Below are 25,027 nucleotides of genomic sequence, written 5' to 3' on the forward strand. Positions count from 1 at the left end.
TGGCTTCATTTTCTGGCAGGGAGCAGGCAACGTGTCTGAAATACTGAGAGAAAATATTAACGATTTTGAAGTAAGCAAGGATTTCTCAGACAAGTTTACAGTAAGTAAAAGAAAGAGCTGATAAACTGGACACTGTCTTAATGAAACACGTCTGCTCCTAGAAGGACATTGTTAAGAACATGAATATGCAGGCTTGCAATATGTACACCTGAAAACCACCTGTGTCCAGTACATGTGGGGTGGAGGGAATGTACATTTGTATATACACAGACAGGTAAAACATTCAAGAGCTGTCAAAAGAATTGAAGACACTTAACAAAAGATGGTATAATGGCCAATAAGCTCAAGAAAGGATGCTCAACATCATACATCACCAGGAAAATATAAATTAAACCAAAATAATATATCACTACACACCCACTAGGATGGCGAAAATTATAAAGACTGACGAAACCAAATAGAGGTGAAGATACAAAGCAACTTCAAGATTCCTTCATTGCTGACGGAAGTGACCAAATGGTACAGTATTTTGGAAAACAGTTCGGTAGTTTCTTAAAATGTTAAATGACCCTAAAAAGTCACTTTCAATTGTTAGCCCATGAAAAATGAAACACTTGGAGCGCCTCAGTGGCTCAGTCAGTTAAGCGACTGCCTTTGGCTCAGGTCATGATCCCATGGTCCTGGGATGGAGGTCCGCCAAGCCTCCTGCTCAGCAGGGAGTCTGTTTCTCCCTGCCCTCTGCTGCTCCCCCTGCTTGTGCTCGCTTGCTCTGTCAAATAAATAAATAAAATTTTTGAAAAAAAAAAAAGAAAAAGAAAAGCACTTGTCCACAATATTTATAAATTCATAGAAATTTTTTTCATAAGGACCCCAAACTGGAAAAAACCTACATGTCAATCAAAATGAGTATGGATATATAAATTGTAGTATAGCTATACAATGGAATATTACCCAGCAATAAAAAGGAATGAACTGTCCATACATGCAACAACTTTGATGAGTCTCAAAAACATGACGCTAAACAAAAGACTCCGAGAAAAAAAGTACATATTGTTTGATTCCATTTGTATGAAATTCTAGAAAAGGGATATTTAATCTTGAGTATCAGAAAGCAGATTTGCTTAGAACCAGAGATGGAGAGGGGATTAACTGCAAAGAGTTCACTTTTGGGGATGTAGTGAAAGGTTTTATATTTTGACGGATGAGACTGTTACATGCTATGTAAAATGTGGTGCACATATTTTTGAAACTCATCACAGTATACTCTTAAATGAGAATATTTTATCGTATTATGTTATAACCTCAATAACCTCAATGTAATCTCAATAATTAAGTGAAAACTTACAGCAAATGTCAACTTTTTTACAAAGTGTGAAAAAATACAAAGCTTAGTAGATCATTTTTAAAAGATAGAACACCTCTAATATCAAACATAACAAAGATAGGACAAACATGCCCACAGATAGATACGTGAAGTAGAGATTGTTACAACTCAAGCAATAATTTTGAAGCAAAATTCCCAAATAATACACAACTAAGCACCCATAGTCCACAGCACAGTCCACAGCATAAGAGTAGGACAAGAAAAATTAATTTTAACTAACATTATTTTACATAATTAAAAACAGTATATTTTATTAGAATGATAAAATATTACCTATTTCATTCCAATAGTGATTACCATATTAATGATGAAACACTGGTGACATTATTTCCATTAAAATTAAGAAAGTATAAAAATATCTGTTGCCACATATTCTAACTTAGCAATAGTATAAGAAAAAGAAATATAATCGTTGGATACTGACATCATTATTTGTTTCATGTGATGCAATATTCTACCTAAAAATATGAAAATAGGAACTAAAAAAAATTAATCCAATGGGAAGTTGTAGTATAGACATATAAATATACAAAAACCATTAGCCTTGGCTCATATTAGCAACAGTCAATATAAAATATAATAAAGAAAAGTATTAAAACACACAAAAATATAATTATTAATATTGTAAATATATTTTATATTTTCTCAGCTCTCCAGCTTTTCTTTTTGAAAACTTCCCCATACCCCAACACTACGTGAATTTTTAAAACTCACCATAAGGACATGCTCTCCCTTCATCCAGGGCCAATCTGAATGCACAACCAGCCTACACCCAGGATTAGGCCACAGGAGGATATGAAATTCAAACAGGTCCATTTAGGACCTTTTGGGGGAAGTTGAGAGAGAAAGTGGCGTCCTTCCTTCCAGATTTCAAGCTATAAAGAAACACATCCTGAAGCTACAGACGGTAATCATTTTTTTCTAGTATCGGATCCAGTGGTATTTAGTGTAAAAATTTTCAGTTATATGAGGTAATACATTTCTTCTTTCCTTACAGGGTTTGAAGCAGGTTCCTATGATTTGCAAGTTAACTAGCTCTTTGAAAAGAGGAGAAGGAGAGATGAAGAAAAGGAGGAAGAGACAGAGAAAAGAAGACCAAAGGGAAAAAAGAAAAACAGATTACCCTTAAAAGAAAACTACAAAGCTTAAAAACCTTACATAGGGACAGAAAAGATCTGAATAAACACTGAGATATACTATAATCCAGAAAGAAGAAATATTACAAAATCAATTAGACTCATATTAACTTATATAGGTAATGTGATTCTAAATTAAGGTTGCAATGAGAGGTCTCCAGGAAGGGAATAAATGCCCAAAGAAAATAAATGATTTTTTAAAGATAATAAAATCATAATTTTATAGCAAATGGCTATAACATTACAACAAAAACAGCAAGCTGTCAGGTATGATAATAAAATCATAAAAATGATTAAAATTATGTTTATATTATAAACCGATTAAAAAGCCCCTGAAACTGAATCAAGAATTGATACACAGATTGAAACAGAATGATAACACCCAGAAATAAACAATATTACCCATGATAAAGATGGCAATTCATAATCAAAGATAATAGATTTTTAAATAAACAAGGACTAGGATAATTGATTCTAGAAAAGTTAAATTATATGAACTAGAAGAATATAGTCAATATGTGCATGACCTTAGTTCAAGGAATGACTTTCTAGCATAAAAACAAAAGAAACTATAAAATATGAGACTAATAAGTTTCACAGCACATAAATTTCAAACTTCTGTGCATAAACACTGTATACTAGCCAAAAGACAAGAATATATAAGCTAGGGAAATATTTTCAATGCAAGGTATGAAGGAAATTGATATACTTACATATAAAATACAAAGGAAGAAAATACCCAACTGAATATCAAGAGAAAGATATAAACAGATATTTATAAAATAAAATAGGAAAATGGCTCATTAAGTCCTCAAAGTGTGCTTAATCTTCTTAAAAATCAAATAAAGATTAATTAAAATTATATTCCCATATCACTTTTATTATTATACCCATTGACTATTAACATCAATGTTTTTCATGGGATTTTTAACAGTGATTATTTAGCGGTCAACTAAGTACACGGAAACAGATCTTCCTCCTCTCCACCCCAAGGAGGGAGCCTGATGAGGGGCTTGATCCCAGAATTCTGGGATCATGACCTGAGCTGAAGGCAAACGCTTAACCCACTGAGCCACCAGGTGCCCCTTGCCTTGCAGCTTTGAATGTTGACCAAGTCAGTAACAGAGGAGCCTCAAAACCCAAAAAAAGCCAACAAAAAAAGCTAATACATCCTGGAAAGGTTTAACCCGACTTCCTCTGATACTCCTCTGAAACCCCACTCTCACCCTCAAAAGACTCCATGAAAACCTCTTCTCTCCTTTTCCTCATTTCTGAGAACAATACGTATTTGTTAACAGTGGTAACAATACCATCAAAGATAGTAACAATGCTTAGTGGTTATTCAGCACTCACTCCAAGTCAGGCACTGTGCTGCTTTGTATTTGCTATCCTGTCCCTCATTTTATATATGAAGATCGCATAATTAAAGAACACTTATGAGTGACATCTGAAAAGCACAACCATACTCATGGCACAAATGATCATGCAAAGAGTTGAGCAACATAAATTCACTAGCTCCATTATCTTCATGTGCAATAAAAAGAATGAAGATCTTTTGGAGCCAGCAAACTGTCAGGTATGAAACAAAAGACTGACCTTATGCCTACAAAAACACAGGTTTATATGGTCGCAGAGCCAATTAATACGCAAAACTGTATCCAGAACTTTAGTATCTCTGAAGGCAAGGGGCAGAAGGCAAAATAAGAGGTAAAAGCATATTTAATCTTCGGGTTCTAAAATAATCAGAGCACATTTAGAAAATACACACTATTTAACAAGTCATAAGTAACGATGATATTCCATCAGTAACTCTTCCAAATGGGCAAATCAACATTCAGAAAGTTGTGGAAAATAAAGTTGACTACACAAAAAATAAAGTAGATGTCTGGTAAGTCTTTAGATCAAGAATTCTCAAGCATGGGTTTAAAAATGAGGGTTAAAAAGACTGGGAAAGTTTGTTTAATGATACATCCCCAGAGATTCTGATTTGGTAGGGAAATCTGCATTTTAAAATGCATACCCCAAGGAATTCTGATACCCATAGTCCATACAGGTCTATCCCAACTGTGTAATATGAAGGCCTGCACCTGGCAAGTACTTTGAGACAATTACAGAGAAAATGTACATGAAAGAAAACACAGTGGATTATACTAACCTGATTTATAATTGACCAAATCACACACTTGTGTTACCTCCTCTGAGCTTTGCCACGCCGCGAGACAGCATTATGACTTTCACTACCACATAAAAATGAGGAAACCGAGGTTCACAGAGCTTAAGTGATTTGGCCTTGATAAAACAAGCCAGCAGGACTTGAATCTGGATCTTTTAAATGCAAATTCCATGTTCTTGCAGGTTACCCTTATCTTAAACTTTTGTACTAAAGCTGCTTGTAGGCATGTGATTTTAGCAAATCAGTAGAGGTAAATTACTAGTCACATGAGATTTTTTAATACAAATTATACAAACTTATATAAATTTCATAAAATTTTTATACAAATATATGAATTTTTATACAATGTAGAGAAAAATAATGATGAATTTGTTGAGTCAATGAGCTGAGTGCCGTAGGTTTTGGAAAGATCACTGCCCTACAAAGCCTACTCAGTTCTACAAATTTCTACACTCTCCCTTCTCAAAGTGTAGTTCCACACACCCACAGGCGTTAACTGGGAGTTTACCAGAATTGCAGAATCTTGGGCCTCACTTCCAGCCTGTGGATAAAAATCTCTAAATCAAACAAGATTCCAGAGTATTTTATATTGCATATTACAATTGTTATCTTAGAAAAATGACTCAGTTTTTCTGAATTTCACTGTCCTCAACTGTAAAACAAGAAAGAAGAATTAAGTATCTTTAACATCTCTTCCAAGTTACTGGAACAGGAGATTTGGCAAACTATGGCCTGAGGGCCAAATCTGGCTGGCAAGATAAGGCAGGTTTTTACATTTCTAAATGGTGGAAAAAAATTAAAATAATAATATCCTGTGACATGTCAAGGTTGCAAAGAATTCAAATATTATTGTCTATAATAAATTTTATTAGAACACAACCAAACTCATTAGTTTATGACTTGTCTACAGCAGTTTCCGTATTATAACGACAGAGCTGATTAGATTCAGCAGAGACTGCATGGCCTTCAAAGACTAAAATGTTGACCATCTGGCCTGATACAGAAATATTTGCTGACCCTTATAGCTACAACTACCATTTAAGCACTTAATATGAATCAGAAACTGTACTAAGACTATATATGAATATAACTTGAATATATGTGCATATAGATACAAATCTGTAAACAGTTTGTTCAGCTATCTCTCCATTCCCCTTTTATTCCATTAAATTTTTTTTTTAGATATTTATTTGAAGGACAGAAAGAGAGAGTGTGAGCTGGGGGAAAGGGTAGAGGGAGAGCAAGAGAGAGAGAATACTTAGGCAGACTCCCTGCAGAGCACAGAGCCCCATGGGGAGCCCTACCTGAGAGGCAATATGGACTCCCTATGGGGCTCCCACACAGGGCTGATTCCAGGACCCTGAGATCACGACCTGAGACGAAATCAAGGGTTGGCTAGCAGCTTAACCCAGTAAGCCACCCAGACACCCCTCCATTTAAAAATGTTTAAAACATCTGATAATCCCAGGTTTTCAGAATTTTTTTTTCCTTTTTTGAAGGGAGATGCAATCATGTAATGATTTTCACGTTGAGGAATGTGAGGTGGGCTCTCTAAGAGGCACATATCAAAATCTCTAGTGGAGAAGGAAGGGGAAATTATAATTTGAATAAAACATACTTATATGAAATTAATTACTGAAAATTCAACAATTTCCTAAGCATGTGGGACTTCCAGGAAAATGAGAGGGAGCACCAAGAGTTTGCATGGGTTACGAATGATTTCGAGAATAACTGAAATCTTTAATTTCCTTATTTTCTATTTACTGTCATTAATATCTAAAGGGCCTGCTATTCTATTTCAGTTAACAGAGACAGAAACATACACAGTAATTATATCAGAGTTTTCCCAATTGAAAATTTAGGTAATTCCTAAGTACCAATCAAAACAATAATCTTAGAAAGTTTGCCACAGGAGTTTGGAGTATAAACTATGATTCTAAAATAATGCAAATAAGAAATGACACAAAGTTAGGGGGCTAGACTTCAAATTTCTCTGACTTCTAAATTAAGATGCCACTATCATACATTATACAAATATATAAATGCTTATCAAGAAACATCTAAATGAGAAAAATATAATAAACTGTATAATAATATCACTTAGATTCTGCATTTGCTTATAAAATTCAAACATTTCTAGAATTTGATCAACCCAAATATCCAATTGAAAAGAAACAAGAAATAATTTGAATTTCTAGGTGATATTTTAAGGTTATTCAAGGATGCATTCAGGAATTTTTTTCTAAAAGGAAATTTAAAATAAAGAAAATCATCTTCCTTTGCAAAGGCACAAAAATATATTCATCATGAATTTTAAATTTGTTACTTATTATCACAAAGTAGAACAAGTAGTTCTAGTTCTACTTTATTACCAGAAAAAAGTAAATGATATCACCAATATTAATAAACTTTATTACTATAAACCAGTAAACCAGGAGAATAAAATTATATTTTATTACTCTAAACCCATTTTTGTCTTTGTTTTGTTATACTTTAGCATAATAGGTTAAAAAAAAAAAGTTGAGGTATGTTTACTTTGTTTGCTTGGCAATTAGCAACTTAGCTATGTAAAAAGTTTCCTCAAAAGTAAGATTACTTGAGCACTAAAATTGAAACAACATGTTTAGTAAGTCATGATTCTCAAATATTGAATTAATTTCTCTATTATTGAATTATTCTTTCTTTTGAATTTTTCTGTTCTCTATTTACATCTTCCTGTAAAAGGATTTCTAGTTATTAATTTTCTAGAAAGTAAATAAAATACAGAATACACAATTTAAGAAACACACATACACATACACACATATATATACAAACTTTCTTCATAATTACCCATTTGATATAATTAGTACCCAAATCATACTATTTTTTTCATACTATGATGTCATAAAATTCTCTATCCCAGATTCATAAGACTGTACTAATTATCTTACACACAATTTGGTAAGATAAATCAAATCATTTAGTTCTTACCAGATTCTGCCCAGCACATCAAACAGAGAAAAATGTATACTTTCATTTGGAATCCAATAAAAGTAAAAGCAGCACTATGAGTCAGCAAAAAAGAAATTCTGAAATTCATTAAGGTTTCTCTTTAGTAAGATTGTCAGAGTCTGGTAGGTTTTAGCATAAAAGATTCCTGACCTTTTGCTCCTCCCTGTTTGTAGAAAAGGTAAGGTAGTTTGTCTTCTCTTATCTGGCTTGTGGTGGTGAGAGGATTTTTAAGTCAAAACTCTAAGAAGTCACCAACAGCAGCCCAAGTTAAATTTAAGGAAAGAAAAACTAATTACATCTTTCTTTATTCCTCTTAACCTCAAGATTTCAGAAGTGGTCAGGAAGAATATGTCTGTTCAAAGCCTAGAGTAAATGTGATGTTAAAAAATGCTAGAAATGGAAAGAGTCAGAAAACGTTGTGGTTTATGTTCATTTTGATTACAAACTAAGTTGTCTTCATATACCATAAAATCAATAATAAAATCCATATCCATCAAGCTGTCAAATATAAAATATGGCTTTTTCATGTTAGTGTAATTTTGCAACCTAAACTCAGTGGCTATTTTAAAATTCTAAAATGCTGGGTTGCCCTTGAGTTCTACAATTGGAAAATAAAAAATATTTTTGTTTTTAATTTAACAAACATTTTAAAATTATGGGATTTCCCCCCCACATGTTAACTCCATTTTTCCCCTTATTTTCCTTCCAGGAATAGACTTTAGTAGGTCTGGAAAATGGAGAACTGTTGTAAGTACACGCGTGATCAGTTCAAAAATTAAGTTTGTTTTTTTTTTGTAAATTCAAGTCTCTGTAAATTTCCAAAGATATTTCAAGATCAGAAGTCCCTAATTCATATCATCGATTAGCAGAAACTAATCAAGGTCTGGGAGGTATTTCAAAGAATCCACAAACAAAATGAGGTATTCATTTAAAAACCATGAAAAATTTAAAAATCATCAATTTAAACTATTTGATCTCCAGGGATTTTATGTGAGACTTCACTTTTAGAAGGAGCCCACTACTATAATTTAACTGGAGACCACCAATGCACTTCGCTAACAAAGATAGGAATAAACCACATCATTTTGGAATGAGGGAAGAAAGGTAATATAAATGTCATACATGTTAAAAGAGATTTTTAACAAGTTTATACTTAAATTAAAAGACAAATCTTTTCTATTTAACATTTTTCTTTTATCTTGTGCTTTTAATGTGACTCTGAAATATTAATCTTATACATTATTTTCATCTCAACTATTCTGAAGAGCTCATATTGAAAATATCAACTTGGCATGTAAAACAGTACGCTACATAGCAGAATTTCAAAATGTAAAAAACTATACTATTTTCATAGTTTTTACTTACTGTCAGTAGTAATAAAATTGAAATTACCATCCATTGCATTAAATAGCAAAATACTGAGAAATGGCAAATTATATAAAGTGTCCATAGTTTAGTAAGAGAATATTTCCATGCTTATTTAGTGCTCCTTCAAAATAAAAACTGACTTTAAGTTTACAGACATGGATACAATATAAATAATATGATAAAAGTGATAATGAGGATGATAAGGATAAAGATATAAAATTAATTGAGCCCTGTGAGGGAGACTTGGGTGGCTCAGTGGATTAAAACTGATTGAACCCTGTGTACCATGTACACTTCTACCAGGCACTTTACAGTAATTATAATGGAAAGTTAAGTAGTGTATACTGGAGATGGGGGAGTCGTTGTTTATGAGAATTTATTTTGGCACAATCTTTTTGTATAAATTAGAAATATGTGTCAAAATATTTAATGGTCTTACCCTTTGATGCAGCAATCAAATGTCCAAGATATTTTCCCACAGAAGTACTAACCCATGTGCACAAAGACATATGAGCAAGGATGTTAATCTCAGCATTTTTATAATGGCTAAAAAAGGGGAATAATGTAAATGTCCAACAGTGGGGTATTGGCCTAATTATGTATGTACTGTGGATTAAAATTAATGATGTAGATAAATCAATATTAATGGTATAGAAAGTCTCCATTCCATAGTTCAAGGGGAGAAAAGGCAAGCTACAAAATAATATGTAGAGTAAAATTTATTTTCCTAAAATATGTTTTACACATATATGCATTGATCCAAGTTAGGTTTTCTTCCAAAATGTTTATCCCTGCATGGTAGACTTATTGATGTTTTTTTTACTTTATTTCTTTAAGCATTAAAAATATTTCTTTACCATAAGCATCTAAAATAAGTAAAACAAAAAAAGCTCTATTTACTTGGGACAAATATGGTTAGGATAATCAGAATAAAGAAAAAACGAAGGTAGGAAAAAAGTGAAGACAAAAGTGAGGTCAATTTTAGCAAAAGCATCCACTAGAGTCCCTTAACACTATTTGATCAAGATTCTCCATTCACTCATTCATTTATGCAACTTTTATTAAGCATGTACTGATTTCTGGGCATAATGTAGTTGAACACACAAAGTAAAGACGTTCATTTATTCAAACTGTATCATGTCAACAACTATTTAAGATACATCCACAGGTATGTCAGGGATTGTCCTAGGTACTAAAATATATTTACCCTATAGAAATTCACAGTGAGGAGGGCTTGAAAAAGGTATGTCTAGGGAACCATGGCACCACACAGCAGGGAAGCCAGCTAATCTAGAATGCAGAGTTCAGAGAAGCCTTGTAGGAGATGCTACCTGGGCTGGACTGTAAAAAAGAGTTAAGAGTCAGTTGGGCAAAGAAAGGAAGAAAGAAGCTCTTGTTTTAGATGGATAGATAGATAGACAGACAGATAGACAGATTTATATACATGGCTTATAATTTTATATATTATATATAAACATTTTCATTTTTGAATATATGAAGTTAGGGGTATAAAACATCCTGATATGAGTGAAGAAAGGCTAATTCTTTATAGTATTACACACATTTAATCCATTAAATCCTATATTTGACTAATGGTCCAAGAAATGCTGAGAATAAATTATTTTTTAGCTACTGCTAGGTTCATTACCATGTGTTACTTATTCAATATAAGTTAGGAAATACAGTAAGCCTAAATTAGAAAAATGATACACATTTAGGTCAAATTCTGAATAAACAGCTAACTGCGTGAGCTGACTTTCAGAGCTTATAATACTAAAAGAGTACTCTAGAAGTCTAAACACCATAAACTCAGGTCCTGCCAAAAGAAAAAAGGATGTGATAAGAATGCTAAAATCATACATATTTGTTTTTTTTTAAAAAGTATGATGCAAACTTCAGTATAGCAAAACAGTATGGTTGTTAATTATTTATAAATACAGCTAAAAGCTTCTATCATTCACAATCAGATGTGACTGAGGGGAAGTTAAAGAAGGAATATGTTCATTTGGGTAAGATTTATGATATAAAATGAATTTAAAATCAAAAGTATTACACATAACTAAGACCTTCAGGTATCCATTCACTTGATCAACATATATTTGTTATACAACTGCAATATGCTAGTTTCCTTAATCCCCTTTTACTGTACCACAACAATGTTGAAGAAAGGAAGAAAGGAAAAACGGAGACAGGACTTACATCCTTAGGATATCGACAGAAGGTGACTATTAAAGTTACCGAACCATGATTTTGTTGGGAAGTCTGTCTCTCTCCTTATGCTGAAGGCTTTAGGAGGACATATCTTTATACTTAAACCTTTGCTCCCCAAGGATTAAAGACAGTGCCTGGCACATAGCAAGCATTCAAAAAATACCTACTAAATGAAGTACTGTAATTACATTAACCCTATCCACTCCTTAAGAAATAGAACTTGAGTTCCAAAAAGAGAAATTGCTTAAAGTCATAAAATTAATGTCAGAGTTAAATTAGAAATCAGGGTTCCAAAGATGTGTTCCTTTTCATTAAAAAAGATGGGGCTTTTTTGGTCCACCAACCACGTACACTCATGCCTCCTTCAAGGCAAAGTGAATTATCACCACTCCTAACTAACAGCCAAATGATGTCCTGATTGCTTGTATATTCATAGGATAATTTCAGGTCTTTCATAGACCTATGGATTCTTCAGAAAGGAAGCCAAGTTAACAGTAGACAGTTGATTTATCTATCTACTGAGATTCTGAGTGGGTTTTCTTCTCCCTTTCTTTCTTTTTTTTAGGATTTTTTTTTCCCTAACCCTCCTCAAGAATTGATTACTCACCCACTGTATACAAAGTACAGCCGTGATACAAAGTATAAACATTGACTCCCGCTACAAGCGGGATTCCATCCTCAAAACTTCAGGCTTCAGTCACAAAACTTGCTATACTCTTGGTAGTGTTCCTCGGTAGAGGCCGTTTTTTCAATTTTCAAATGCCTTCTGGCGTCCACCTAAAACCTCTGTGGCCCATTTTCAAAGACTTCTCTCGGGCGTGCTTCCTAGGTAAATAACCTTTAATTCTAGGACTCTGTTATATTTCACATCCACATCTAGGCATGCAGGATTTACTGTTTCAAAAAAGTATTTTATACTGTATAAAAAGTATTTTGTATAGAAGTATTTTATATAAAGTATTTTATATAAAAAAGTATTTTATACAGAATATAAATTCAAACTCCTAATGATTTATTCATTCACTCCTAGGAAACTAATCTTCCCCCATTATCCTGGGAGCTCCCTTACTGCAGCTAGTACGTCTTAAAACATCTCTACAGACATTTTACTGAAAATGTTGACTGAATAAATGCAAAGTCAATTAATAATGCCCTATCTAGGAAAATGGAAGGCACTCCACAAGCTAGACGCCAAAACTCCGAGCGCAGTAATCTCTTTTATTATTCTCACTCACTCTCCTAGGGTCTCCGCGGCATCCCACGCACGTGGAGACGCGATGGGCGGCTCCCTCAAGCCTCTGGGGGGCGTGGCCCCGCAGCCTCGCCCCGCCCCTGGCGCGCGTGCTCCCGTCGCCGGCTCCGCTCCCTTGTTCCGAGCGGCGCAGAAAAGCGACGAGAGGGGGCGGGATCTGGAGACCTCCTCCATCCTCGGGCCGAGACCGGAGGGATGTTCCCTGCTCAGGAGGAGGCCGACAGGACGGTGTTTGTGGGGAATTTAGAGGCCCGAGTAAGGGAGGAGATTCTTTACGAGCTATTCCTTCAGGTATCGTCGGCCGGGGGCGGCGGAGGGGCGGGCAGCATCGAGCCGGAAGCACAGCCGGAGGGGCGGGGCGCACCTGGACCACCCGAAGCCCGGCCACTTTCCCGCGGCATCCTATGCCTGGGTTTATAATTTTGTTCCGTTTTGGCACATCTGCCCCTAGGTGAGCAGCTGGTAGTGAAGTGATAGAATATGTGCTCCATCCCCATAGTAGAGCCCTGGGGGTGGGCGGTGACTTGGCTCTCCCCAGTCCATGTCCCCCATCCCCCGCCAAAGCTCTCTCCGCTTTGCGGAGACTACCTGGGCCTTGGGTGTCTAGGGCAAAACAGCCGTGTCACTACCTTCCTTCGGGTAATAAGAACCATCACGCCTTACATCCAGCGAAATGATTGGTATAGATTTTAAAACGTTGCCCTATACATTACTTATTCCCCCAAACCCTTTCATATGGAGGGTGTTTTTACTCCCAATATGGTCAAGTGAGATTTAATGATTCGGACAGTCAAATCCTGACTATAACCAGTTGATTGCCTGGGTAGTTCCTTACATTTCTTTTCATGCCAAGAAGACCTTTTGGAAACTTCTCGAGACTTAGGACCTTCATGAGTAAGCCTTCTGTCCCCTGTAAACACTCACCTATGGTATACATGTAGGTGTCACTTCTAACGTGATCTACTCATCCAGCCATTCATCTAGCCGTTACATGACAAACACGAAATAAAATGCTGAACATACAAAGTTAAGAGCTAGCCCTTGGTCTTTCTAAAAGGGGAAATTTAAAATTAATTACCATGATCCAGGGTAATCCAAAAAGAGAAGGATACATAATATATTGTAATTGTTTGGGGATATGAACTCTAATGTCTTAACGTCTAACGTCGATGGGACTTTGGGCAAGTAAATGAATATCTCAGTTCTGCAGTTTTCTTTAAATGTCAAATGGTAATAGCATCTACAATATAATGTGGTGGGAAGATTAAATAAATTAATCCAGGTAAAACAGAATTGAACTTGGCATTTCTAAGTGCTTGCTGCTGCTACCGCTACCAGTAATAGTACTATTACTAAAACTGCTAATACTAATATCAAGAGAAATCAAGAAAGACAGACATCCCCCTATCAGAATAAGGGCAAGTTGCAAGGCAGACAATGGCAAAACTAAGTTTCTAGGACTAAGTGATAGTACTAGTGATGAAAAGTGTTCGCTACATAGTTTTTGAAAGGCCCTAAGTTTCTGTCTTCTGTTAATTTCAAATACAATTTCATAAAGACAATCACCTCCTCCCCCCCCCCCTCCCCCAGGAACACAGTTTCCTTTCCTGGACATAAAACCTTACTATTTGAAAAATACTGTTGATTTTAAGGCTTTTATGCTTACTTTTCTAATTTGCCATCTTTTTGAATTTGTCCTTTTTAATCTGCTCTGATAGTTGTCTTATAGTTATTTCCCCCAATATCATTTGAAACTTATCACTCTAACAACGAAAAAAAAATTAAAGGAAAACCGAAAGAAAAAACCTTATAGTTCTTTTTCCCCTGAAGGTTTTCTCATGGTGAGCCTCCAAAAAGGAGGAGAGGAATTGGTGAAGGGGTTGGGGGTAGACATAAAGACCCCAAGCATGCACTTATATTATTTTTAGACATTAGAAACTGGATCGATATGAGTTGTCTGGATCTACAAGATGGATAGATAGATATTACATATATAAAATCTCATTTTAAAAAATAATTTCTACCTAAACAAAATGTTCATCTCTTTTAACAGATCAGGCAACCAAGCATATGTTTTTATTTTGGCTAGGTCCTTCTGTATTCTGTAAAGATTTGCTAAAGTGAGCTATCTTTTAGAAGGACTTTTCAAAACACATGAACTTAGTCTTCAGAAAGACTAAAAGATGATGGGATTGTTACTACAAACAAGTTTTGTTGAAATTTATCTTTAGAAATGCTTTGGTATATCTTCAAATTTATAAAATTTAAGCATATTCTGTTCATTAATGATTTCATATATTTAATATCTGTAGTAGAACAGTACTGATTAAAATTGATTTATTTTATTACTGTATATTTATCCTTTTACTAGCTTCAAGTTTACAAGTTTCAAGTTTCTGATTATCCTTTGAAGTGAGAAAAACAGGTTTAAAGTTTTTGTACTTTGACTAAGAAATACTGAAGTAGACATTTGGAGGATAAAAATAATGAATTCAGTTTCAAATATGTTGAATTTGAAGAACAGTCACACAGAGGTCTCCAGGAGACATGAGTGTAAGAAACAGATTTGTTGATGAAGTGGTCCTTGAAACCAGAAGGGAGGATGAGCTAGTCCCAAGAAAGCAGAAAATGGAAAAAAGAAAAAAAAAAAAAAAAAAAAAGACTGAACCCTAAAATATAGTATCATTTTAAAGATGATAGTTAACATTTTTCTTTAGAATTAAAGCAATTTCTTTATCCAACTTTACAGAGAATAGTAATCAATCATTAAAGTACAATTAAAAATTATGAGACAGTTGCCATTAAATCTTAGTTGTTTGTAAGTCTTTGTGGGTGCCTCCTGTAATCATTATCATGGAGGACATGTAATTTTTTTAGTTTTATTGTTTTTTACAATATTTCACTCTACTTTTTTACTCTCTTTTACTAATTATAGGTTTTACTATCAATACAATCTGAATATTTTCAATTTGTTTTATTCCATTTTAGTACTACATGATGGAATAATATTCTCCCATTGTTGGAATTAGAACCTTTCTAATTTTTCACTCAGATAAACAAAACCTACTTAAAAGTTGTAAACTTACTAAAACATTTTTTTCCTTTGGGAATATTTACCAAATGGGGTAATTAGATCAAAACTCATGATAAACTAGTTTCTCTTGTCAAAATTGTTAACTTTGATAAAAAAAAAAAAATTAGGCTGTGCTACAATAGAACACTTTTTTTTTTTTTAAAGATTTTATTTATTTACTTGACAGAGAGAGAGAGACCACAAGTAGGCAGAGAGGCAGGCAGAGAGAGAGGAAGGGAAGCAGGCTCCCTGCTGAGCAGAAAGCCCGATGCGGGGCTCGATCCCAGGACCCTGGGATCATGACCTGAGCCGAAGGCAGAGGCCTTAACCCACTGAGCCACCCAGGCGCCCCTAGAACACTTTTTTAGGCTCACTCAACCTGACCTGAGGTTTGTCATTTCAGTTTGCTTCTGAGTTATATACAGTTAATATGTATGGAGATAAAATAGTATTTTCCTCTTAGATTTAAATGCTCTCAATTGTTTTTGTTAAAGTTGACAGAGGGTAACATTTCTTTTAAGATTTGGAACTATTGCCTAAAATTTTCTGTTCTTAACACCATGAATGTTTCCTTGATGAGCCAAAAAATACCAGAAAGTGTGATGAAAGGCGGTATTTACTGTTAGGAGATGCATTATTCACAGAGCTACATAAAACAATTATTGTTAACAGGTTTTTTTTGGAAGTCTGAAGTTGAATATACCTGATTTATCTGAATGTAAGAAAAAAAATCTTTAGATTTATGAGAAAATAATTTTTAAGTTTTTTATAGGCTGGGCCATTAACCAAAGTGACTATATGCAAAGACAGAGAAGGAAAGCCGAAGACTTTTGGATTTGTCTGCTTTAAACACCCTGAATCGGTGTCTTATGCCATAGCTTTGCTGAATGGAATTCGTTTATATGGAAGACCAATTAATGTACAGTATCGATTTGGTAGGTCTTGCCACTGATGTATCTTCCAAGTGTGTTTTGTTGATGGTGTTCTCGGATCTGTAAATATTGTGTTTTCATAATGTAAGACTCAAAAAGTGCTCCTGTTGTCTCTGTTAAATTTTCTCAGAATACATGTAGACATTCATAATGTTATATGGTTAACTAGTATTGCCAGTCCTATAGCATCTTTTCTATATTAAAATTTAAACTGTTCTTAGTACCAGCCAGCAAGTAGCTATGATAGTTGCTGTTGGCTGTTTTAAATTTAGCAAATCTAAATGAATTGGGGGCACACAGTTCTAATCTTTGATACACCAAGGCCATTTGCTAATCTTCTTGTCAACTCTAGCGTATGGTATCAAATACCTGCTGTTTGGAAGGTAGAGTGAGAGGCTAATCATTCTCTTGGGAACACTAAACTCCACATCCTGCCCTGGAGCTAAGCCCTTGCAAGAGTACCTGGCCAAAAGCAGCCACAGAGTGACCCTCAGTCACTGTGGAGAAGAGCTTCCAGACACAAATGACCTCAAATGCCTTGTCCTACACACCTGTCAAAAGTGGGTTTGATACCAGAGAACATCGTACTAGCACTCTACCTCTCTCCTGTTTGGAGGGACTGAATGAGGCGATGCTTCTGGTGTCTCCCTCCCCGAAATGATGCAAGCCTACTGACAGATCCGTTGTTTGTTGATTTTCTTCCTCTTGTTAAACTAAAAACAGGTAATAAGAAAACAATACCTCATTGCAAAGGAAAAAGTTTCTCCTTGTGTTTCTTTTATTTATATTTTTAATGATTTCACAAAGGTGATTGGCTATATCATTGCTTTCAAGTACTGTTTGGTTAACTCACACAGACAGGTAAAATGGGCCAGAATGTACTGTGTTCTGATGCGTCCTAGCTGGCTGCTCAGCATCCTCTGGGAGGTTGCATCCATTTTGGCCAGTGCAGTTTAAAGAACTCTTGCATTCTCTGCAAGATGCAGATAACACTAATTTTTGCCATTGTTAGCCTACGAGCATGTAGAACAGCACAGTATCGTGTATCTTATGGTCCCATGTCAGTATCATTCTTCCGTACAGCCGTATTTTGGACAAAGCTTGGTTATAATTCAGTCATTCATTTGTTGTAAACAATCTGTAAATATTACTTGGGAGATCAAAGGTATGCTCAGGTACCTTATATGATTGAGGAATTTTAACCAATGCTACATCCTTTTAGGTTTGGAATTTTTCTATGGTTTAACAGTAGAACTTCAAAAAATTGTACCATTAAGTTATTTGTTATCTTTTTCTTATACAGGGAGCTCTCGCTCTTCTGAACCAGCTAACCAAAGTTTTGAGAGCTGTGTTAAGATAAATTCACACAGCTACAGGTAATTAAAAATATTTTTTCAAAAAAATAAAGGAAATAAATATGGGAGAAATAGGAGGGGGAGACAAACCATGAGAGACTGTAGACTCTGAGAAACAAACTGAGGTTTTTGGAGGGAAGGTGGGGTGGGGGGTTGGGTGAGCCTGGTGGTAGGTATTATGGAGGGCGTGTTTTGCATGGAGCACTGGGTGTGTTGCATAGACAGTGAATTTTAGAACATTGAAAAGTAATTTAAAAAAAGGGAAAAATTCCAAAAAAAGTGTTCTTATGTAAGAAATAGCTTAATATTTTAATATTTTAATTAAAATATTTTAATAATCAAAATATTTTTATTTAAAGTTCAGCTTTAATATTTTCAATGGTAGGTAAGAAAGATTTATATTTCTAGTGTTCTTTATGATTTAACTTGTGTTTTTTATAGATGTAAAATCACTTAAGCTTGCAAGGTGCCATTGTGATGGATCATAGAGATGCTATTATCCATATCTTGTACTTGAATAAACAGAGATGTAAAAGTTAACTAAGTTTCAGGGTCATAAAGATGAAAAAGTGATAGTTGCTAGGCTTGAAATTAAGCCTTCTGACTTTAAGTCATTCTGTTATTTATTGTACTACTTTTTAGAACTTCTTTATGATAATTTTCCAAATATTCTAAAATTTTGTATTGGCTGATTTCTTGATGCAATGGTAGCCTCTAAGGACTCTGTCAGGCAGAGGTCTCTCTGTTATCCCAGAGGTCATGGAAAAGAAAGGCTCTGAAACTGAATTAAGATGTCCAAATTACACCATTTATTAAACCAATTTAGAGACACAGTGAAAAGCAACAGGAAAGATCCTGGATAGTTCCACACACTTAGCATCAGGTGCAGGTGGACCAAAGGACCAGCACGCTCTGTTCTGATTATGCTAATATTCGTGTGTCATGTTTCTTTCTGCAGCATCAGCCTTCCTTACTGCTAGTGTGATTAATGAGGGCTAGAGTTGAGGTTTAATAAGGGTCTCCATGCATATGGAAAATTCCTGGAGCTAATCTTACTTGCCCACTCTCTCAAAGAGACTTAGGGGCAAATACACAGAACCACAGGAGTCACTTCCTGGCTAATCTGCCAGATGCACCCAGATTTTAACTGAATTTCTGAGGCAGAGCAAAGACAAGAAGAGCAGCGTAACTGTTAGCCCAAGGGTGACGTGATAAGGACAGTCTGTTTCTTTCCCATTTTGGTCTATAACACTCTTACTTATTCCACATATTATCGATTGAATCTATCTGTAGTACACTTGACGGGATAGTAACTTTTTTATTGTCTGTCTATATTTAACATATATTATAAATTCTGCCTGTATCTCCCAAGTGATTTGCTTATTCTGTTCCTAACAAGGTTTTATCACTGTCCCATAAACTACTAGCTTATTTAGAGTCTATTACAAGCATTTCATCCATCTTGTTTGTTTCTGTCTTCTGCAGCAGAACTGAATATTCTCATGTAAACTAACAGTAGCTGAAATTCTTCTGTCTCTCTGAGGCATAAGAGAGTGCCACTGAGGACTGGCAATTACACAGGCTTATCTATAGGAAAAGTATTGCCTCCTAAATAAAACACAGTATGTTCCACATCTTCATTCTTCCCAGCATTTCTGTATCAATGAAATCAGGAGAAGTTAAAAAGTAGGGGCTGATATCAAATTATGTGAACTTAAATCTTGCTTTTGCCATTTTATTAATGGTATGACTTTGGATGAGTTATTTCACCCCACTGTAACCGGTCTCTAAAACAAGGATCATACCTCAGAGATTATTGTGATAATCAAATTTTGTAATACAGTGTATTTAAAATACTGGACACATAGTAAGTATTCAGTAAATACTTTCAGCCAATGTTACCAGAAAGGAGGGAGTGATTTACTGTGTTGGTAGGAAACCTAGTATTGAGCCGTGTATGTAATATGAGAGTTTCCTCTCTTCTACTAGTGGGAAAGCATACCTAATTTTTCTCAAAAATGAGGAAGAAACAAGCTATTGCTGTTTGGGCAGAGGTAGAAAGACAAGCACTTGAAGATGTCATAACTTTTGTATTCTGTGTTTATGGTTGACAAACTAAATTATCTCAAATTCTAGAGTAGAAAATCAGAATTATATGTATATTCCGTAACAGTATACTTCATTGGCAGTACCTTATCTTCTAGTATTTGTTACATTATAAAGGAAAAATGAGAATAGGTTATAGTGTCCTAGAAGTAATGTGATGGTATACATGGTATAGCCTTAGTCTTTCCCAGGTCTTTCTTTGAAAAGGATTTTTTTAATGCTTCTATTGCCTCTCATACCATTTGTTTTTAATAAATAGTTCCTGTATTAGTTTACTAGAGCTCCCATATAACCACAAAGAGGTACTTAAACAACAGAAATGCATCGTCTCACAGTTCTGGAGGCTCAAAGTCCGTGATCAAGGTGTCCACATAATTAGTTCCGTCTGAGGGCTATGAGAAATAATGTTCTGTGTCTCTCCCATAGTATCTTCTGGTTATTTGGCAGTCCTTGATATTCCTTGGCTTGTAGACACATCACCCAGATCTTTACACGATGTTCTCCTGTGTATACCTGTCCTTAACTTTCCCCTTTTTAAAAGACAACAGTCCTGTTGGATTAGTGACTCATCGTATTCCAGTATGACCTCGTCTTAACCAATTACATCTGCAACAACCCTGGTTCCAAATAAGGTCGGATTCTGAGGTATTGGGGGTTAGGACTCCAACATAGAAATTTTGGAGTGACACAGTTCAGCTCATAACTCTTCCCAATTTACATGTGATTCATCTCTCTAAACAACTATGCATTCCCTGGGAGTCACACAGGAAAGATAGTGGTTTTAGAGAATCTGCAGCTGTTTTCATAATGGTGCTAGTCTCAGCACTTCTGCTACTGCGGTCATATCTTCCCCACTCTATAATCTCATTGCACTTTTTCTTTGTTTCTTTACTATCACTTACTCTACACACACGTTCTCGTCTGCTCCAGCCTTGTCTCCAAATCAGACTGTTAAATTTTTCCGCTTCTTCTCCCTGAAAAATCTTTCATCGTCACATGCTTACTTCCTCCATGCTTCTTAACCACCATTGTTATATGGAAGGTGCTCTTTTAAAGGTTATCAGGAATCTTCTGAACAATAATTCAGTAGTTTCAATGCTTATTTGGTTTACTTTTTTATAACAACTAACCCCTAATTCCTTCCTTAGTGAAATTTACTCTTCCACTGGTATTTGCGATACTGCTCTCACCTCTTATAAATGGGATGTCCACCTCTCCATCTTACTCCTGTCGTTCACCTGCCCTCAGCTTTGCCTCCGCCTTTCCCACAGCACACCTCCTTTCCTAAGGATTATTAGTATTTGCATTAAAATTGTGGAATGCTGTGGAGCATGTAGATAAGTGAAGGCTAGCTATAGAATCTAACTAGTAATTGTAACTGAAATTTATTAAACATCTTCATAGAATTAAATATTACATTTGTAAATGAAACTTTAGCTTTAGTCTTTAAATTAGGGATTTTTATTATCTTAATTCATGTGTAAAAAAAATCCACAAACGTGACTTTATGGTAACATTAGCAGTCCATTTAGGAATGAGCATAATTTTTATAGCTAAACAGTGAAGATATTTTCAACAATAAATTAAAGAAAATTTCTATATTTCTTTCATTTCTTTAATCTGTAGAAGATTGAATGTACCCTTGGTGATTACTAATGACTTGCTTTGCTCTCTTCATATGCAAGTGTCTATTTCTTTATACACATATAATGCTGTTTAACATTTTCCTGTCAGAAGGCCAGATGTGACTTTAAGTATTGAAATTTTCGTTAGGTAGCAACTAATAAGACTTAAGGTAGTATTGTGTCACTATATTATCAGTATAATATCTGATTATTTGTGTACACATGTTTAAAGTTAATCTTAACTGAGTTGTCTTAGAGAAGCTTTGTTTTTTAATTACAAGACCTTTTCTTTTTTTAAGAAAAAGACATTTTGTGTAGGGATTTTAACTTTCTGTGAATTTTTCTTTTACCTCCCCAAAGAAATGAAGAAATTGTGGGCAGATCTTCCATTCCCATGCAGTTCTTTCCAATTAATAGTGCAGCTTTACCTCAAGAATATTTTTTCTTTCAGAAGATGGTAAGTTTAATATGCCTGTGGTTCAATGTATAATATGAATCAGACTGTGATGGAACTTAAAGTTCTCAAACCTAAACCTGGGGTGAAGGCAGAAGCTGCCCTGAGTACTGTCTCCCCAGTGGCAGCCTGCTTGAACGCAGTCCTCTTCAGCCTCACACCTAGTCCTTCAGCAAGCGGTGTCAGCACAAGAGGGTGGATGTAGTGACACTGCCCTGTGGTCCAGGTACACCTGGAGGAGTTCTCATTTAAACTTTAATTTAATTTAGATTCTCAATGGTAGGGTAAACTATGTTATTTCCAGAGACTCTCAATAATATGGTTCTGGCCTAGAAATCCTAATTATGGTCACAATAAGTTAAAGGGGAACTTAGGAATTTTTTTTCTTCCTACTTCTCATTTTATACATAATAAAATTGAGGTCCAGGGATATTAATCGGTAGACCCAAGGCAGTACAGCTTATTAGAGACAGATGTGGGACTATAACACAGGTATTGTGGTTCACAGCGTGTGATTGTTGTGAACATCCAACATGTCTGTGAGCTTCAGACTTTTCAAGTAGCCCTTTTCATTTATTTTGTAAACATAAGGAAAATGGGGAATTTAAGTTTTGGAAAAAAATTTTTCTTAGTTACAGTGAGATATTAAAAACAACCTGTTCTCATCCAAAATTGTCAATATCCTTCTTCCCAGCATTTGTTATCCTTGGTAGGGATGAGAAACACAGAAACACAGCACACGCACATACACACTTGTGTGTGCACACACACAGAGTTCATGTTGTCTCTATTAATCTGTAGTCTACTTTGAATAGCTAAAAATTTGAGTTAGAAACAAGGAGGCGTCTATCTTAATAGTTGACAAAGATGCTGTACCATCCATCCTGTGGCCATTAGCCACATGTGAGACTAAGGAGCACAGTTTTTAGTTTTATTTAATTTTAACTTTTATTAAAATTTAAAGGCACATACTTGGTTCAGTTATTAGAATATTTTTAAGAATATTTGCAGAAACTTGGGTATGTGAATCTACTTTTTTAAATGCAAATTTTAGGTAATCTAAATTCAGATCAAGTATTTTCAGTGAAAATGTAGCATCCAAATTGAGAAGGCTGTAAGTATAAAATGCACACCAAATTTCAAAGACTTAGTGTAGAAAAAGGAACGTCAGATATCTCATTAATGATTTTTATATTGTTTACATGTTGAAATTACAATATTTGGGATTTGGGGGGATAAATAAAATACATCATTAATGGCACCTGTTTCTTTTTTATTTCTGTATTGCGGCTACTAGGAGAAGATACAAAACTGTGTATGTGGCTTGTGTTCTATTTCTCTAAGGCAGAATCTGTATTGTAATAAGCTGTACACTACCCTGAATCTTTCCATTGACAATTTAAGGGAACTACCACATTCCTGTTTTAGAAGGTCACTGTCCTAACACGTGGTTTAGTTTGCCGGTAGTTTTTTGTGTAATGCATGTAAACTGTTAACTTTTTCTTTTAATGTTTCGGACTTGTTTTGCTAGATGATTGTCCTTTTTTCCCAGCAGTGGCCCGCCTACAATCCAGCCCTGCCGCTGCCGTACTATGAGATGGCAGCCCCGCTTCCTAACAGCGCATCTGCAACGTCTTCACTGAACTGTGCTCCAGATCTGGAGGCTGGACCCAGCTCCTACGAATGGACTCACCAACAACCCAGTGACCCTGACCTGTATCAGACGAATAAACGAAAGAGGCAAAAACAAACCAGTGACAGTGATAGTAGCACAGAAAACAAGAGAGGAAATGAATACAGCCAAAAGTTCCGAAAGTGTAAGAAAAAGAAAAGATATTAGCATTATGTTCACAGGAAATTTGTCTATGCTGGTCTTCATTTTCTTAGAAAAAAAACAACAACCTATATTCTTCTAAATGACCAATTTCTTGTGTTTTTTTGAAATATATACTATGACATCTGATTTGCTATTTCATTTTTGTCTTGAATGACAAAAACTTATAAATAATACAGTGTAGTACTTTTTGTAACAGTATTTTTGACACATTGTCAACAAGAAATATGAGTTGTTATATTTTAGTACTGATGATGAAACTGCACGAAATGATGAATCAGAAGTCACTCACTGAGCCCTTGTGGATAAGGCCCCTGCTCTCCTAGACTGTTGCCTGCAAGGAGTGGTGGGTTTGGGCAACTGTTAGGAGTCTCATGTTGTTCCTAACAAAGAGGGAGAAGCAGGCATTAGTTTCCTTTGTGAATATGATTTTATTTTTTAAGTCTGTATATGTTCCTTCTGAGCCTTACTTTCCTACAGGTTTATTTCATAAAATGAGAATATCTGACAGTGATACCAAAGGAAAGATGACTATCATGGGACTAGTTTTTAGATCGTTCCTTTTTTATATGAGTGTATATAAAAAATACCGATGTGGTTACTTCTCACTTAATTGTAGTTCGTGAAAATGAGTTGGCTATGACAGTATTTATTATGCACCTCTTTTGCCAACTGGGTTTGAGATAGTATATTTGACATACTTCAATCTTGATAATGAACAATAAATAGAATGATATTTCATTAATATATGATACTTAATATTTACTCTTAAATCAGGTTTCTTATTTCTGGTTCATTTATTTTTAGAAGACAAATAGAGTACATGTAAAATTCATGGTTTATTTGGACACTTTGTTAACTTTGTGGCTCATCCTAAGCATACACGATGCTACATATGAACTACAGTGACATAATGATGACAGTATCTATTTACTAAGGCTAATTAAGAGAATCCTGCAACTTTGATTGAGGGGTACCCACCCACTTCAATAGGAAAAGCCATGCTTATAGATATCTCTTTTGCAGGTTGCATAGCACTTTATAGATCTTTATTTAAAATAATAAAGATGTTTTTAGCAAAATGAGTAATTGAATTTAACTTTTGACTATAAACACACAGTGCAGTAGAG

At 35.0% G+C, this 25,027-nt stretch overlaps 2 protein-coding genes across 2 annotated transcripts in view; one reads left to right on the top strand and one right to left on the bottom strand.

Annotated features, from left to right (window-relative positions):
• Positions 1-12,692, bottom strand: part of LOC111146745 (lipase I) — a 59,228-nt gene extending 46,536 nt beyond the window's left edge. The window contains exon 1 of the mRNA XM_022502428.1: positions 12,502-12,692. Coding sequence (XP_022358136.1) covers positions 12,502-12,692 — 191 coding nt within the window. The remainder of the gene's footprint in view (positions 1-12,501) is intronic.
• LOC111151224 (RNA binding motif protein 11) lies at positions 12,656-23,950 on the top strand. The gene is made up of 5 exons (XM_022509023.1): positions 12,656-12,809; positions 16,364-16,526; positions 17,827-17,899; positions 21,970-22,066; positions 23,616-23,950. Exons 1-5 carry the CDS (start codon positions 12,714-12,716, stop codon positions 23,901-23,903), a joined length of 717 nt encoding a protein of 238 aa, XP_022364731.1. The 5' UTR covers positions 12,656-12,713; the 3' UTR covers positions 23,904-23,950.
• Positions 23,951-25,027: the final 1,077 nt, after the last annotated feature.

This window comes from Enhydra lutris, unplaced genomic scaffold (genome assembly GCF_002288905.1).
Source record: "Enhydra lutris kenyoni isolate GAN:26980312 unplaced genomic scaffold, ASM228890v2 scaffoldscaffold2, whole genome shotgun sequence".
NCBI lineage: Eukaryota > Metazoa > Chordata > Mammalia > Carnivora > Mustelidae > Enhydra > Enhydra lutris.

Excerpts from the sequence above, each read along its gene's own strand:
- LOC111151224 (XM_022509023.1), top strand. The coding sequence starts at position 12,714 with ATGTTCCCTGCTCAGGAGGAGGCCGACAGGACGGTGTTTGTGGGGAAT. Across the intron at positions 16,527-17,826 it reads TAATGTACAGTATCGATTTG|GGAGCTCTCGCTCTTCTGAA; the intron begins GTAGGTCTTGCC and ends TTTCTTATACAG. Across the intron at positions 17,900-21,969 it reads ATAAATTCACACAGCTACAG|AAATGAAGAAATTGTGGGCA; the intron begins GTAATTAAAAAT and ends ACCTCCCCAAAG.